The sequence below is a fragment of the Giraffa tippelskirchi genome, chromosome 8 (genome assembly GCF_054371585.1).
Source record: "Giraffa tippelskirchi isolate mGirTip1 chromosome 8, T2T-mGirTip1v1.2.pri, whole genome shotgun sequence".
NCBI classification, from domain to species: Eukaryota; Metazoa; Chordata; class Mammalia; order Artiodactyla; family Giraffidae; genus Giraffa; species Giraffa tippelskirchi.
In genome coordinates this window covers 67,005,760-67,021,208 of record NC_137282.1, presented here as the reverse complement: position 1 = coordinate 67,021,208, position 15,449 = coordinate 67,005,760, and the positions used below count along the sequence as shown (strand labels likewise).

General features: G+C 54.9%; 2 protein-coding genes across 2 annotated transcripts; both read left to right on the top strand.

The window, feature by feature from the left end:
* Positions 1-1,998: 1,998 nt before the first annotated feature.
* LOC145517304 (uncharacterized) lies at positions 1,999-5,951 on the top strand. The gene is made up of 3 exons (XM_081519583.1): positions 1,999-2,184; positions 2,584-2,896; positions 3,149-5,951. Exons 1-3 carry the CDS (start codon positions 2,050-2,052, stop codon positions 3,775-3,777), a joined length of 1,077 nt encoding a protein of 358 aa, XP_081375709.1. The 5' UTR covers positions 1,999-2,049; the 3' UTR covers positions 3,778-5,951.
* Positions 5,952-9,658: 3,707 nt separating this feature from the next.
* LOC145517314 (uncharacterized) lies at positions 9,659-13,696 on the top strand. Its single transcript, XM_081519592.1, has 3 exons — positions 9,659-9,827; positions 10,227-10,539; positions 10,792-13,696. Exons 1-3 carry the CDS (start codon positions 9,693-9,695, stop codon positions 11,418-11,420), a joined length of 1,077 nt encoding a protein of 358 aa, XP_081375718.1. The 5' UTR covers positions 9,659-9,692; the 3' UTR covers positions 11,421-13,696.
* Positions 13,697-15,449: the final 1,753 nt, after the last annotated feature.

Here is a 15,449-nt window from a genome sequence, read left to right as displayed (position 1 = left end):
ACCAATCCCTGGAAAGAGAAGCTGTGCTCAGGGCTTGAAAGAATTCCTATTTGGAAAATGATATCCCAGCCCCACAAGGCAATCCACAGCTTCGATGCTATTCCTCCCAAAATGCCAATGCATTTTCGCACCCAACCAAGAATTGCAAAAGGGGTACGGAAACAGAAAAGAGCCTAAATTGTCAATACAATCCGACGAAAAAGCCCCGATACGGACATCCAAGGTTGTGTGAAAGGAAATCAGACGACCAAACTAGGATCCTCAGGAGAGTATCGGAGAAGGCAATGGCGACCCACTCCAGTACTCTTGCCTGGAAAATGCCCTGGACGGAGGAGCCTGGTAGGCTGCAGGCCATGGGGTCGCGCAGAGTCAGACACGACTGAAGTGACTTAGCCGCAGCAGCAGCAGCAGGAGCCGGACAGTATGCTATTGGGAATACAACAACACACACAGATCCAGATCGATGGAATAAAGTTGAGGGTCCAGACACAGACCCCAGCATCCATGCTCAACTCATCTCTGACACAGAAGGGGAGAATATCCAAATGGGAACAAGAAAGCCTCTTCAATACATGTCCATGGGAAAACCAGACAGCTACATCTGAAGAACGCTATTGGTTTTGATCTCAGACCACCTCAATATCGGGGAAAACCTCACCCTAAAGGCTGATGTCATGAGATAGCTAGAAAGAAGCGTAGGTCAAAGGCTCCTTAACATCAGAGTCTCCTTGCCATTTGCTGGGCGGAGGTAGAAATGGGTCTCTTCAAGTAAGGGAAAGAGGTACACGAAGTACACCAATGGGTTTCCATCCAATGGAACCTCTTCACAACAGAGAAGCTAAGCAAGCATTCACAAATGCAAAAGAGAGGAAACGGAACACGAGAGACTCCTTGCAAGTGGTGTATCTGAGAAGGGGTTCATATGGAAAGAGACGAAGAATGCACAGCACTCAGATTCCAAGAAACACCACCACCACCCTTGACCCTTCCCCCATGACCAACTCCGACCTAAAGCCTTTCTCTCCCTCTAACCTATCCCTAAAACATAACCCTCATCTAATCATATACACGTGCATTCCTAGCATCCATCCGTCCACACACGAGAGAGAAAGAGGAAGACACAGACTGAATTGAGAAAGGAAAAGAGAGGGACACAGCCAGAGAGAGACACGGAACCAAAGAGAGGAAAGGAGTCGATGGTCCAGACTTTTCATCAATCTGTCTCGAAGGTAGAAGCAATGACAGCGCCCATCCACCCCAGAAGGGGGAAAAGGACGGAAGGTTTGGAGAGGAAAAGACAAGAACGCAGGGAGCCATTAGAAGCTCAGCCACCCGCAGAAGCCGAGCTGGGACACTTGAACAGAATCTCAATGGAAACAGAGGACCAGAAAGTTGGCCACTCTTTTCTATAAGAGAGGGAGACCTTCGAGTCTTCCTTTCGGTCCTCCAACTTGGATGCGGGGTCTCAAAACAGTCAGGAGGGGGAGTGCCTTTTCCTGGGTACCACGGCACATCCAGGCCTCGTTCTGCCCCATTCTGTGCTGTGTCAGCCCAGGAAGGAATCTTTCTTTCTGAAGTCTCAGCGCACACGCTCCACGTGATATCGGCCCCAGGTGGAAAGGCATGGAGCTGCTCGTAGGCCGACAGACCTAGGAAGCAGATGGGAGAATGACCGCCACTCTGCAGATGGAGAGACTGGGGAAACCCTGAGGGGCATATGCTTGTCCAGGGCCACACCACTTATGAGAAGAAGGAGCCTGGTCTGAGAGCAGCGGGGCCCTCGGAGCTCAGGCCCTGGCTGCACCCAGGCCTCCCCAGGGCTGTCGGCTGGGCTGGGTGGGTGTCACTGTGCCTGCACATGGCTTAAGGGTGGTGGTCGAGCAGTCAGAAACCCAGGGATTCCCTTGGGAAGTTTTGGGGAAGGGACCTCAGCACGAACCCCAGGAAATGATGTCACCTGCCGGCAACAGAACCCAACAGAACCCGCAACCCGGGTATCCAGGCCTCGAGAGCGGAGAGGAGCCCCCAGCCAGATCACTTGCTGCCGAGATGTTCTGCTGTTTGCCCCTGCCCAGAGGCCGGGGCCTCAGGAGAGCTCACAGGCAGTGTGCGTGGGCACCCTGTCGACGTTGGCTCAGGGCACCCCCGAGACGCCTCTGGCCCTTTGCCCGGAGAAACAGAAAGGTAACACGGGGAGCCCCAGGCCGGGCCAGGCCACCTCTCCCATGCCACCCGGAAACACCGGGTCCTTTGCCTGTGTGTGTGGATGCGGGTTTCTCGGGGTGTGTCTCCCTCAAGGAAGCCCAGGTGGATGTGGGGTCAGAAGCCTGCGGACAAGTTGTGTCCACACCCCAGGGGAGAGCATGCTGGGCGGGATGGGGAGAGTGCGGGCAGGGCCGGCCGCCCAGGCTGACCTCACACCCTCAGGTGGGTCTCTTTCCTCCCGGGTGGGGATCTGAGCAGACACACGTCTCTGACCCTTCTGGGCAGAGAAGTTCGAGCAGGCCGAAGCAGCGGCTCCACTGGCCAGGCCCAGCTCGGAAAACTCCCAGCATGGCTGGCTGACGGTCACTGTCGTTGCAGAGCTTCCCACGTGATGAGGCCGAGGACGGGGACACCCCATCCAGCTCCCGGAGGGAGGGGTCGGAGCACCACCCCCCCGCCCGTGAGGCCCAGTGCAGGCTCCAGGTGAGCGTGCCCACGGAGGCATCAGCCCCACCGGGGGCGAAGCGGAGGCGGGGAAGGCCTGCTGCCGAGACACCGCCCAGGATACACCCGGCGGCCCAGTCTGAGGCTGCCACGGAGCTCAGCACACCCGGCTCCGACCCAGAGTCCCGAGAACCCCGGCCTCTGAGGCAGCAGGAGGACCTGGAGCCCAGCACGCCAGAGCACAGAGGTGAGGACGCTGGGGCTGGTGTACGGGAGTGTGTGCGGAGGGGGTGCTGAGCTACACAGGGACGAGTCCCCGAAAGCTGCTGCTGGGCCTGCAGCAAGCGCTGGCCTCACACCCCCCGCCCCCCATCTTGCACACTTCAGTCCCAAAAGACATCCGACCCTGGGTATTCTTTGGGAATCTCTTGGAAGCTTTCTGTCCCGGGATACGCACATGCCAAGGCTGGCCTGCGGGCAAACGATGCTTCTCCCACAGCTCTAGCACTGGCCTCCAACTGGAACCAGGCTCCACTTCCCAGACCTGTCCCTACAGAGGTGGTGGCTCCAGGTGCAGGACCCAGGGATCCACCGAGGGCAGATGGAGAACCGAGACTTGCCCTCGCAGAGACACCAGGCCAGCTGGGTACTGGCCAGCACACCGGGCAGATCGGATCTCCGTGCCTGCAGGACCCCCAGCCCCAGGCACTGATGTCCCACCCCCTCAGCCAGAACCTCCACCTCCACGTGCACCTCTACCTGCTCGGCCTTTGGCAGGAGAACCCGAGGCAGAGGAGGAGTCACCGCCTCGGCAGGGAGAGCCTGCCCTGGCTCCCGCGCAACACCCAGACGCCCACGATGACTCACCCACCCCTGCAGGGAGAACGAGCCCCCGCTCTGGACAGAGACCCAGAGCCCTTGCCGGAAACACCACGTCCAGGGGAGCGGTCGGCTCTGCAGCCTCCATCCCTGTCTGCTCACCGTGGACGCCGTCAACTCGGTCTGCCCCCAGGGGACATGGAGTTCCTTTCCCCCGAACTGCTTTGCATTTGGTTTGTTTCCACCTTTCTGGTGATGTTTTCTTTTTTGCATGGTTTCCTGTATTTTTGTTGGTTAAGTTGGGATTAGTAAACTTTTTCATCATTGTTGCAATTTGGGAACACTGTTGTGTAACTCTGGTGATACTGTGTTACCATCACCACTTTGTAGTTTCAGACCCGTTCCATCTTTATGCCCCACCCCCCAACAAAGCCTGGATTCAAGGCAAGCACGCCCTGTTCATCCCTCCGCCCGATCCTGAACACAATTTCATCTTTTCCTTCTGCATTCCTTCCTATATTCTTGGTGTCCCCAATCAATGACTCTCAGTGAAATGACTGAAGGAGTTTTTTTCGGACGCTCCACCTACTGTAAGACTCCACTGGAGAGTTCTCATGTTTATGTCCTTTGAACTAGCCTTTGATAGCCGAAAGGACGTTGTACGTCCTTTCAAGATACCATGTGCCAAACGAAGCCCTTTTGGCAAATGCCATCATTATCTCCAGGCAGGCATTGCTGTTTGAAGGGTGCCATCTCAGCCAGAAGGCAGAGGCTGAGCTCCTCTTGTTGCACCAGCTCCCAAAAGAAGCCAAGAAAGGGAGCTGGAACAACAAACCACCCCAACGCCCAGGAAAGCGTTCTTCATGACAGAAGGCTAGAAAATGACCCAACATCCTTGTGGCCCAGAACCCCTCTAGAAATTCACTGTTCCATAAAAAAGAGAAACAGATGGGAAGTTCCAAGGAGAGGCAATGCCCATGGCCAGTGTATTTTAGAGACGGCCTGACCGCTCCGGGGAAGACACGCACTGACAGAACCCCTTGGGAAACAGCCGTGATAGTCCTCACTGTCGTAAGGGATTCCTCTGGGGACAACCTGCCCTGGGCACCACACGAGGGAGCAGACCGGCTTCTCTTCCTCTGCCCCCACACCATTCACTCATGAAGGCAGCTCAGGTGTTCTCATGCCCTGCCTGCCTGCCTGCCTGGCTCATCCGTGAGCTGTGACCACCTCCAGGACAGGACTCCACCTTCTGCTCTCTGTGTACCGTGAATCTGCACACAGTGGGCTTTCAGAACCTTAGGAGACTTGAGCCATTCCCACTCGAGCCAGAACCCTCCCCAGGAAGGAAAACAGCTGTGGAGTCCTTTTGGCCCCAGCACTGGTTCCGAAACCCTGGCGGCTCCTAGAGCCTCTACGGTGTGAAGAGGGAGGTCCCTTTTGACAGAGCTTTCCGGCCGTCAGATCTAAGCTGCTGTTTCACTGTCAGCTGTGTCTCTTCTGTTGCAGTGTTGCAGGTGGGCCACGCTGCTCCAAAGGAGCTCACAAGCTGAGTTTCAAGGGAGGTATTGAGAGGACAGGGATGGCTACAACGTGCTGCAAACTGAGTGAGGGTCCCCACAATCCTCAGCAAAGGTGTGTGGTGTGCAAGTGGGGAGTAGAGGGCCCCCAAGTTCCAAAGGAAGGGAGGTACTCGGGAGCTAAAGCCCTTGGCTGCTGTGGTAGCAGCTGCAGATGGCAGCTCGTCCACAGTGCACTTCGAATGAGGTCATATGAGCGGGACTCTGGAAATGGCTCCGAAATCCAGAGAAAGGGGTCAGGGTATGTGGGAATCCGGCGGGGGTGGGGGGTGGATGAAGGAAGGTGTCCTTCCTCTCTCCAGTGCAATTTGGTTTGGTGAGTCTCAAAGCTACCAGATGGCACTTCCCAAGTCAGGCCCCCGCAGGAATCAGGGTGGGCTGCATGCCTCGGCCCCTGCCACAGGGACAAGCCACACCAGTGGCCTCCCTGAGCTCCAATGGCCGGATCTGGGGGTTCTGTCTGGGTGCACACCTGCTTGTTCTGGCCAAGTTCCCCGCTTCTCTGAGCACCAGCTTCAACCTCTCGAATGAGGACATCGATTGCTACCTTGGCACGTTACTCTCTTCATCCTGTGAAGACTCATTAGGCTTATCCTACAATTACTAGCTGGCCCGAGGAGATATCTCCTGAATCCAGATTAAGCTGGAGTCTCCCAGGCTCATCTGGCATGTCTTCCCTGAAGTCTGCCAAAACCCACACCCTTGCGTTTCCAGGGACTCCCCTTAGCCAGCTGGGCAGAAAACCCAGCATGTTTCAAACAAGCTGACAGACAAGCGGGAGAGGACTCACGGGCAGACGGCTTCCCTCAGGTCTCGGGTGGAGCTCTGGGACCACAGCAGCAACAGGCCATCCCAGTCCCTGGGCTCAGCAGCGCCCTCATTCTCACGCCGGCGGCTCTGCCCTGAGGGGAGCAGGAAGGTCACCAACTGCCGCAGGCGGACCTCACGCCCCTCCCACTTATGGAGCCTGACCTCCCCCGGCCCCACCCCTTCCCCTACCCCAGCAGGACGAGAGCTCCTCTTCCCCTGGCTTCTAACGTGAGGCCCGGCCCTGGGCCCCGATTGGGCACTGCCCCAGTCCGGAGCCAATCACAGTGGCCAAGGAGGTGGAAGGCACCGATTGGCCAGGGCCAGGTCATGTGACCATACTCCCCAGGAAACTCAAATATTACCAAGATTCCCTAAGAAACCAATGAACAAAATTATCCAGTAAAGGCAAACCGTACTTTTTAATGAGGCCAAAGTCACAGGAAAAAAAAAAAAAAAAGCTTCACAATGAAGTGCTCAAGGAAGCTGCAAAATAAACTTTCAGAAAAGTTTAGTAGTTTTTTTAATAGGGTGACGGAGAGCTATACCTATCCCATATATGTGAATTTAGGTTTAAACTAGATTTCCCTTGGCTATTTTATAAGACAAAAAAACCCACATCACCCCCTTTCACTCCCCCCCACACCCAAAAAGTGTTTTAATCTATTGAATTTTTGTGTCCTCAGTTGTGTCTGATTCACGGCAACTCACGATCTCTACACAGCCAGGCTCTTCCGTCCATGGAATTCAGGGCAATTTTTTCTGTCACAGTAAATGCCCACCCTGGGTGATCCAAACGGAAGGGCTCAGAGGCTCCTGAGAGACTAACTCCTTTCAGCTGAGCACAGAGCTGGCTCCTCACTGGGATGCCTGTGGCCTGGGGCTCCCAGAGGGGAGAGCAGCACTCGCCCCACCGTGTGGTCACTGCTGGAAGTGCAGGCTGCTCCTCACTCCCCCTTGACAGTGTCCCTGAGGGCAGAACAGTGTGAAGTTAATCAAGGTGGAAACGCAAACTCCAATGCAAGCAAACTTCCCTCAAGGTCTCCAATACCACTCAGGAACAGGGTATTGGAAACTGCAGGGGATGACATGAATGAAGATGGAGACTTGACACCTTACACCGAGTTCACTTCCAGTTATCCCTAGACAAACATTCCATGAAAACTTGTCACAAATCTAGAGGAACAATGAGCCGAAACCGGACACGTGCTTTGAGTCTTCACACACAAAACTAAAAGGCAGTCCACAAAAAAAACCAGGAGAATACAGTGGACTTTGCAAAATCAAAGATATCTACTGTGGGAAAGACCTCAGTACAAAAGCAAAAGACAGGTCACACATCGCGAGACGAATGAGTGGAAACACAAAGCTTATCAAGGATGTGTCTCCAAACAGACAAAGAACACCAACACAACAAGCCTGTGAAAACTAGGGAAAGGTCTGAAGGGACACCAGACTGAGGAAGACACACACAGAGTATCCCGGATGATGTCCAGCACTGAGGGCCTGAAGAATCAACAGTCTAGTTGTACCTCCTCAGGCCTGTGTGACCCTGGGTGAGGCCTCTGTTTCCCGGTGGCTCTGAGAGATGGACAGGGAGGAAGGGGAAGAGAAATCACTTGCATTTCTAATACTCACAGCAAAGTCTTCCAATGAGAAGGGAATTATCACCCCCACTGACAATGCCATTCACTGAAGTGATCCCCACGGGTCCATCTAACCCAGAAGGGAAGGAAGGACCTGTTCTCACAAAACGGCGAGAGATGGAAGAAGGAAGATCAAGCCCACACCAATCCCTGGAAAGAGAAGCTGTGCTCAGGGCTTGAAAGAATTCCTATTTGGAAAATGATATCCCAGCCCCACAAGGCAATCCACAGCTTCGATGCTATTCCTCCCAAAATGCCAATGCATTTTCGCACCCAACCAAGAATTGCAAAAGGGGTACGGAAACAGAAAAGAGCCTAAATTGTCAATACAATCCGACGAAAAAGCCCCGATACGGACATCCAAGGTTGTGTGAAAGGAAATCAGACGACCAAACTAGGATCCTCAGGAGAGTATCGGAGAAGGCAATGGCGACCCACTCCAGTACTCTTGCCTGGAAAATGCCCTGGACGGAGGAGCCTGGTAGGCTGCAGGCCATGGGGTCGCGCAGAGTCAGACACGACTGAAGTGACTTAGCCGCAGCAGCAGCAGCAGGAGCCGGACAGTATGCTATTGGGAATACAACAACACACACAGATCCAGATCGATGGAATAAAGTTGAGGGTCCAGACACAGACCCCAGCATCCATGCTCAACTCATCTCTGACACAGAAGGGGAGAATATCCAAATGGGAACAAGAAAGCCTCTTCAATACATGTCCATGGGAAAACCAGACAGCTACATCTGAAGAACGCTATTGGTTTTGATCTCAGACCACCTCAATATCGGGGAAAACCTCACCCTAAAGGCTGATGTCATGAGATAGCTAGAAAGAAGCGTAGGTCAAAGGCTCCTTAACATCAGAGTCTCCTTGCCATTTGCTGGGCGGAGGTAGAAATGGGTCTCTTCAAGTAAGGGAAAGAGGTACACGAAGTACACCAATGGGTTTCCATCCAATGGAACCTCTTCACAACAGAGAAGCTAAGCAAGCATTCACAAATGCAAAAGAGAGGAAACGGAACACGAGAGACTCCTTGCAAGTGGTGTATCTGAGAAGGGGTTCATATGGAAAGAGACGAAGAATGCACAGCACTCAGATTCCAAGAAACACCACCACCACCCTTGACCCTTCCCCCATGACCAACTCCGACCTAAAGCCTTTCTCTCCCTCTAACCTATCCCTAAAACATAACCCTCATCTAATCATATACACGTGCATTCCTAGCATCCATCCGTCCACACACGAGAGAGAAAGAGGAAGACACAGACTGAATTGAGAAAGGAAAAGAGAGGGACACAGCCAGAGAGAGACACGGAACCAAAGAGAGGAAAGGAGTCGATGGTCCAGACTTTTCATCAATCTGTCTCGAAGGTAGAAGCAATGACAGCGCCCATCCACCCCAGAAGGGGGAAAAGGACGGAAGGTTTGGAGAGGAAAAGACAAGAACGCAGGGAGCCATTAGAAGCTCAGCCACCCGCAGAAGCCGAGCTGGGACACTTGAACAGAATCTCAATGGAAACAGAGGACCAGAAAGTTGGCCACTCTTTTCTATAAGAGAGGGAGACCTTCGAGTCTTCCTTTCGGTCCTCCAACTTGGATGCGGGGTCTCAAAACAGTCAGGAGGGGGAGTGCCTTTTCCTGGGTACCACGGCACATCCAGGCCTCGTTCTGCCCCATTCTGTGCTGTGTCAGCCCAGGAAGGAATCTTTCTTTCTGAAGTCTCAGCGCACACGCTCCACGTGATATCGGCCCCAGGTGGAAAGGCATGGAGCTGCTCGTAGGCCGACAGACCTAGGAAGCAGATGGGAGAATGACCGCCACTCTGCAGATGGAGAGACTGGGGAAACCCTGAGGGGCATATGCTTGTCCAGGGCCACACCACTTATGAGAAGAAGGAGCCTGGTCTGAGAGCAGCGGGGCCCTCGGAGCTCAGGCCCTGGCTGCACCCAGGCCTCCCCAGGGCTGTCGGCTGGGCTGGGTGGGTGTCACTGTGCCTGCACATGGCTTAAGGGTGGTGGTCGAGCAGTCAGAAACCCAGGGATTCCCTTGGGAAGTTTTGGGGAAGGGACCTCAGCACGAACCCCAGGAAATGATGTCACCTGCCGGCAACAGAACCCAACAGAACCCGCAACCCGGGTATCCAGGCCTCGAGAGCGGAGAGGAGCCCCCAGCCAGATCACTTGCTGCCGAGATGTTCTGCTGTTTGCCCCTGCCCAGAGGCCGGGGCCTCAGGAGAGCTCACAGGCAGTGTGCGTGGGCACCCTGTCGACGTTGGCTCAGGGCACCCCCGAGACGCCTCTGGCCCTTTGCCCGGAGAAACAGAAAGGTAACACGGGGAGCCCCAGGCCGGGCCAGGCCACCTCTCCCATGCCACCCGGAAACACCGGGTCCTTTGCCTGTGTGTGTGGATGCGGGTTTCTCGGGGTGTGTCTCCCTCAAGGAAGCCCAGGTGGATGTGGGGTCAGAAGCCTGCGGACAAGTTGTGTCCACACCCCAGGGGAGAGCATGCTGGGCGGGATGGGGAGAGTGCGGGCAGGGCCGGCCGCCCAGGCTGACCTCACACCCTCAGGTGGGTCTCTTTCCTCCCGGGTGGGGATCTGAGCAGACACACGTCTCTGACCCTTCTGGGCAGAGAAGTTCGAGCAGGCCGAAGCAGCGGCTCCACTGGCCAGGCCCAGCTCGGAAAACTCCCAGCATGGCTGGCTGACGGTCACTGTCGTTGCAGAGCTTCCCACGTGATGAGGCCGAGGACGGGGACACCCCATCCAGCTCCCGGAGGGAGGGGTCGGAGCACCACCCCCCCGCCCGTGAGGCCCAGTGCAGGCTCCAGGTGAGCGTGCCCACGGAGGCATCAGCCCCACCGGGGGCGAAGCGGAGGCGGGGAAGGCCTGCTGCCGAGACACCGCCCAGGATACACCCGGCGGCCCAGTCTGAGGCTGCCACGGAGCTCAGCACACCCGGCTCCGACCCAGAGTCCCGAGAACCCCGGCCTCTGAGGCAGCAGGAGGACCTGGAGCCCAGCACGCCAGAGCACAGAGGTGAGGACGCTGGGGCTGGTGTACGGGAGTGTGTGCGGAGGGGGTGCTGAGCTACACAGGGACGAGTCCCCGAAAGCTGCTGCTGGGCCTGCAGCAAGCGCTGGCCTCACACCCCCCGCCCCCCATCTTGCACACTTCAGTCCCAAAAGACATCCGACCCTGGGTATTCTTTGGGAATCTCTTGGAAGCTTTCTGTCCCGGGATACGCACATGCCAAGGCTGGCCTGCGGGCAAACGATGCTTCTCCCACAGCTCTAGCACTGGCCTCCAACTGGAACCAGGCTCCACTTCCCAGACCTGTCCCTACAGAGGTGGTGGCTCCAGGTGCAGGACCCAGGGATCCACCGAGGGCAGATGGAGAACCGAGACTTGCCCTCGCAGAGACACCAGGCCAGCTGGGTACTGGCCAGCACACCGGGCAGATCGGATCTCCGTGCCTGCAGGACCCCCAGCCCCAGGCACTGATGTCCCACCCCCTCAGCCAGAACCTCCACCTCCACGTGCACCTCTACCTGCTCGGCCTTTGGCAGGAGAACCCGAGGCAGAGGAGGAGTCACCGCCTCGGCAGGGAGAGCCTGCCCTGGCTCCCGCGCAACACCCAGACGCCCACGATGACTCACCCACCCCTGCAGGGAGAACGAGCCCCCGCTCTGGACAGAGACCCAGAGCCCTTGCCGGAAACACCACGTCCAGGGGAGCGGTCGGCTCTGCAGCCTCCATCCCTGTCTGCTCACCGTGGACGCCGTCAACTCGGTCTGCCCCCAGGGGACATGGAGTTCCTTTCCCCCGAACTGCTTTGCATTTGGTTTGTTTCCACCTTTCTGGTGATGTTTTCTTTTTTGCATGGTTTCCTGTATTTTTGTTGGTTAAGTTGGGATTAGTAAACTTTTTCATCATTGTTGCAATTTGGGAACACTGTTGTGTAACTCTGGTGATACTGTGTTACCATCACCACTTTGTAGTTTCAGACCCGTTCCATCTTTATGCCCCACCCCCCAACAAAGCCTGGATTCAAGGCAAGCACGCCCTGTTCATCCCTCCGCCCGATCCTGAACACAATTTCATCTTTTCCTTCTGCATTCCTTCCTATATTCTTGGTGTCCCCAATCAATGACTCTCAGTGAAATGACTGAAGGAGTTTTTTTCGGACGCTCCACCTACTGTAAGACTCCACTGGAGAGTTCTCATGTTTATGTCCTTTGAACTAGCCTTTGATAGCCGAAAGGACGTTGTACGTCCTTTCAAGATACCATGTGCCAAACGAAGCCCTTTTGGCAAATGCCATCATTATCTCCAGGCAGGCATTGCTGTTTGAAGGGTGCCATCTCAGCCAGAAGGCAGAGGCTGAGCTCCTCTTGTTGCACCAGCTCCCAAAAGAAGCCAAGAAAGGGAGCTGGAACAACAAACCACCCCAACGCCCAGGAAAGCGTTCTTCATGACAGAAGGCTAGAAAATGACCCAACATCCTTGTGGCCCAGAACCCCTCTAGAAATTCACTGTTCCATAAAAAAGAGAAACAGATGGGAAGTTCCAAGGAGAGGCAATGCCCATGGCCAGTGTATTTTAGAGACGGCCTGACCGCTCCGGGGAAGACACGCACTGACAGAACCCCTTGGGAAACAGCCGTGATAGTCCTCACTGTCGTAAGGGATTCCTCTGGGGACAACCTGCCCTGGGCACCACACGAGGGAGCAGACCGGCTTCTCTTCCTCTGCCCCCACACCATTCACTCATGAAGGCAGCTCAGGTGTTCTCATGCCCTGCCTGCCTGCCTGCCTGGCTCATCCGTGAGCTGTGACCACCTCCAGGACAGGACTCCACCTTCTGCTCTCTGTGTACCGTGAATCTGCACACAGTGGGCTTTCAGAACCTTAGGAGACTTGAGCCATTCCCACTCGAGCCAGAACCCTCCCCAGGAAGGAAAACAGCTGTGGAGTCCTTTTGGCCCCAGCACTGGTTCCGAAACCCTGGCGGCTCCTAGAGCCTCTACGGTGTGAAGAGGGAGGTCCCTTTTGACAGAGCTTTCCGGCCGTCAGATCTAAGCTGCTGTTTCACTGTCAGCTGTGTCTCTTCCGTTGCAGTGTTGCAGGTGGGCCACGCTGCTCCAAAGGAGCTCACAAGCTGAGTTTCAAGGGAGGTATTGAGAGGACAGGGATGGCTACAACGTGCTGCAAACTGAGTGAGGGTCCCCACAATCCTCAGCAAAGGTGTGTGGTGTGCAAGTGGGGAGTAGAGGGCCCCCAAGTTCCAAAGGAAGGGAGGTACTCGGGAGCTAAAGCCCTTGGCTGCTGTGGTAGCAGCTGCAGATGGCAGCTCGTCCACAGTGCACTTCGAATGAGGTCATATGAGCGGGACTCTGGAAATGGCTCCGAAATCCAGAGAAAGGGGTCAGGGTATGTGGGAATCCGGCGGGGGTGGGGGGTGGATGAAGGAAGGTGTCCTTCCTCTCTCCAGTGCAATTTGGTTTGGTGAGTCTCAAAGCTACCAGATGGCACTTCCCAAGTCAGGCCCCCGCAGGAATCAGGGTGGGCTGCATGCCTCGGCCCCTGCCACAGGGACAAGCCACACCAGTGGCCTCCCTGAGCTCCAATGGCCGGATCTGGGGGTTCTGTCTGGGTGCACACCTGCTTGTTCTGGCCAAGTTCCCCGCTTCTCTGAGCACCAGCTTCAACCTCTCGAATGAGGACATCGATTGCTACCTTGGCACGTTACTCTCTTCATCCTGTGAAGACTCATTAGGCTTATCCTACAATTACTAGCTGGCCCGAGGAGATATCTCCTGAATCCAGATTAAGCTGGAGTCTCCCAGGCTCATCTGGCATGTCTTCCCTGAAGTCTGCCAAAACCCACACCCTTGCGTTTCCAGGGACTCCCCTTAGCCAGCTGGGCAGAAAACCCAGCATGTTTCAAACAAGCTGACAGACAAGCGGGAGAGGACTCACGGGCAGACGGCTTCCCTCAGGTCTCGGGTGGAGCTCTGGGACCACAGCAGCAACAGGCCATCCCAGTCCCTGGGCTCAGCAGCGCCCTCATTCTCACGCCGGCGGCTCTGCCCTGAGGGGAGCAGGAAGGTCACCAACTGCCGCAGGCGGACCTCACGCCCCTCCCACTTATGGAGCCTGACCTCCCCCGGCCCCACCCCTTCCCCTACCCCAGCAGGACGAGAGCTCCTCTTCCCCTGGCTTCTAACGTGAGGCCCGGCCCTGGGCCCCGATTGGGCACTGCCCCAGTCCGGAGCCAATCACAGTGGCCAAGGAGGTGGAAGGCACCGATTGGCCAGGGCCAGGTCATGTGACCATACTCCCCAGGAAACTCAAATATTACCAAGATTCCCTAAGAAACCAATGAACAAAATTATCCAGTAAAGGCAAACCGTACTTTTTAATGAGGCCAAAGTCACAGAAAAAAAAAAAAAAAAAAGCTTCACAATGAAGTGCTCAAGGAAGCTACAAAATAAACTTTCAAAAAAGTTTAGTAGTTTTTTTAATAGGGTGACGGAGAGCTATACCTATCCCATATATGTGAATTTAGGTTTAAACTAGATTTCCCTTGGCTATTTTATAAGACAAAAAAACCCACATCACCCCCTTTCACTCCCCCCCACACCCAAAAAGTGTTTTAATCTATTGAATTTTTGTGTCCTCAGTTGTGTCTGATTCACGGCAACTCACGATCTCTACACAGCCAGGCTCTTCCGTCCATGGAATTCAGGGCAATTTTTTCTGTCACAGTAAATGCCCACCCTGGGTGATCCAAACGGAAGGGCTCAGAGGCTCCTGAGAGACTAACTCCTTTCAGCTGAGCACAGAGCTGGCTCCTCACTGGGATGCCTGTGGCCTGGGGCTCCCAGAGGGGAGAGCAGCACTCGCCCCACCGTGTGGTCACTGCTGGAAGTGCAGGCTGCTCCTCACTCCCCCTTGACAGTGTCCCTGAGGGCAGAACAGTGTGAAGTTAATCAAGGTGGAAACGCAAACTCCAATGCAAGCAAACTTCCCTCAAGGTCTCCAATACCACTCAGGAACAGGGTATTGGAAACTGCAGGGGATGACATGAATGAAGATGGAGACTTGACACCTTACACCGAGTTCACTTCCAGTTATCCCTAGACAAACATTCCATGAAAACTTGTCACAAATCTAGAGGAACAATGAGCCGAAACCGGACACGTGCTTTGAGTCTTCACACACAAAACTAAAAGGCAGTCCACAAAAAAAACCAGGAGAATACAGTGGACTTTGCAAAATCAAAGATATCTACTGTGGGAAAGACCTCAGTACAAAAGCAAAAGACAGGTCACACATCGCGAGACGAATGAGTGGAAACACAAAGCTTATCAAGGATGTGTCTCCAAACAGACAAAGAACACCAACACAACAAGCCTGTGAAAACTAGGGAAAGGTCTGAAGGGACACCAGACTGAGGAAGACACACACAGAGTATCCCGGATGATGTCCAGCACTGAGGGCCTGAAGAATCAACAGTCTAGTTGTACCTCCTCAGGCCTGTGTGACCCTGGGTGAGGCCTCTGTTTCCCGGTGGCTCTGAGAGATGGACAGGGAGGAAGGGGAAGAGAAATCACTTGCATTTCTAATACTCACAGCAAAGTCTTCCAATGAGAAGGGAATTATCACCCCCACTGACAATGCCATTCACTGAAGTGATCCCCACGGGTCCATCTAACCCAGAAGGGAAGGAAGGACCTGTTCTCACAAAACGGCGAGAGATGGAAGAAGGAAGATCAAGCCCACACCAATCCCTGGAAAGAGAAGCTGTGCTCAGGGCTTGAAAGAATTCCTATTTGGAAAATGATATCCCAGCCCCACAAGGCAATCCACAGCTTCGATGCTATTCCTCCCAAAATGCCAATGCATTTTCGCACCCAACCAAGAATTGCAAAAGGGGTACGGAAA

What these genes read in the sequence shown, in the direction of transcription:
- LOC145517304 (XM_081519583.1), top strand. Translation starts at nt 2,050, where the DNA reads ATGTTCTGCTGTTTGCCCCTGCCCAGAGGCCGGGGCCTCAGGAGAGCT. An exon ending in TTGCCCGGAGAAACAGAAAG is followed by an intron (nt 2,185 to 2,583) that starts GTAACACGGGGA and finishes CTGTCGTTGCAG; the next exon opens with AGCTTCCCACGTGATGAGGC. An exon ending in CAGCACGCCAGAGCACAGAG is followed by an intron (nt 2,897 to 3,148) that starts GTGAGGACGCTG and finishes CTTCTCCCACAG; the next exon opens with CTCTAGCACTGGCCTCCAAC.
- LOC145517314 (XM_081519592.1), top strand. Translation starts at nt 9,693, where the DNA reads ATGTTCTGCTGTTTGCCCCTGCCCAGAGGCCGGGGCCTCAGGAGAGCT. An exon ending in TTGCCCGGAGAAACAGAAAG is followed by an intron (nt 9,828 to 10,226) that starts GTAACACGGGGA and finishes CTGTCGTTGCAG; the next exon opens with AGCTTCCCACGTGATGAGGC. An exon ending in CAGCACGCCAGAGCACAGAG is followed by an intron (nt 10,540 to 10,791) that starts GTGAGGACGCTG and finishes CTTCTCCCACAG; the next exon opens with CTCTAGCACTGGCCTCCAAC.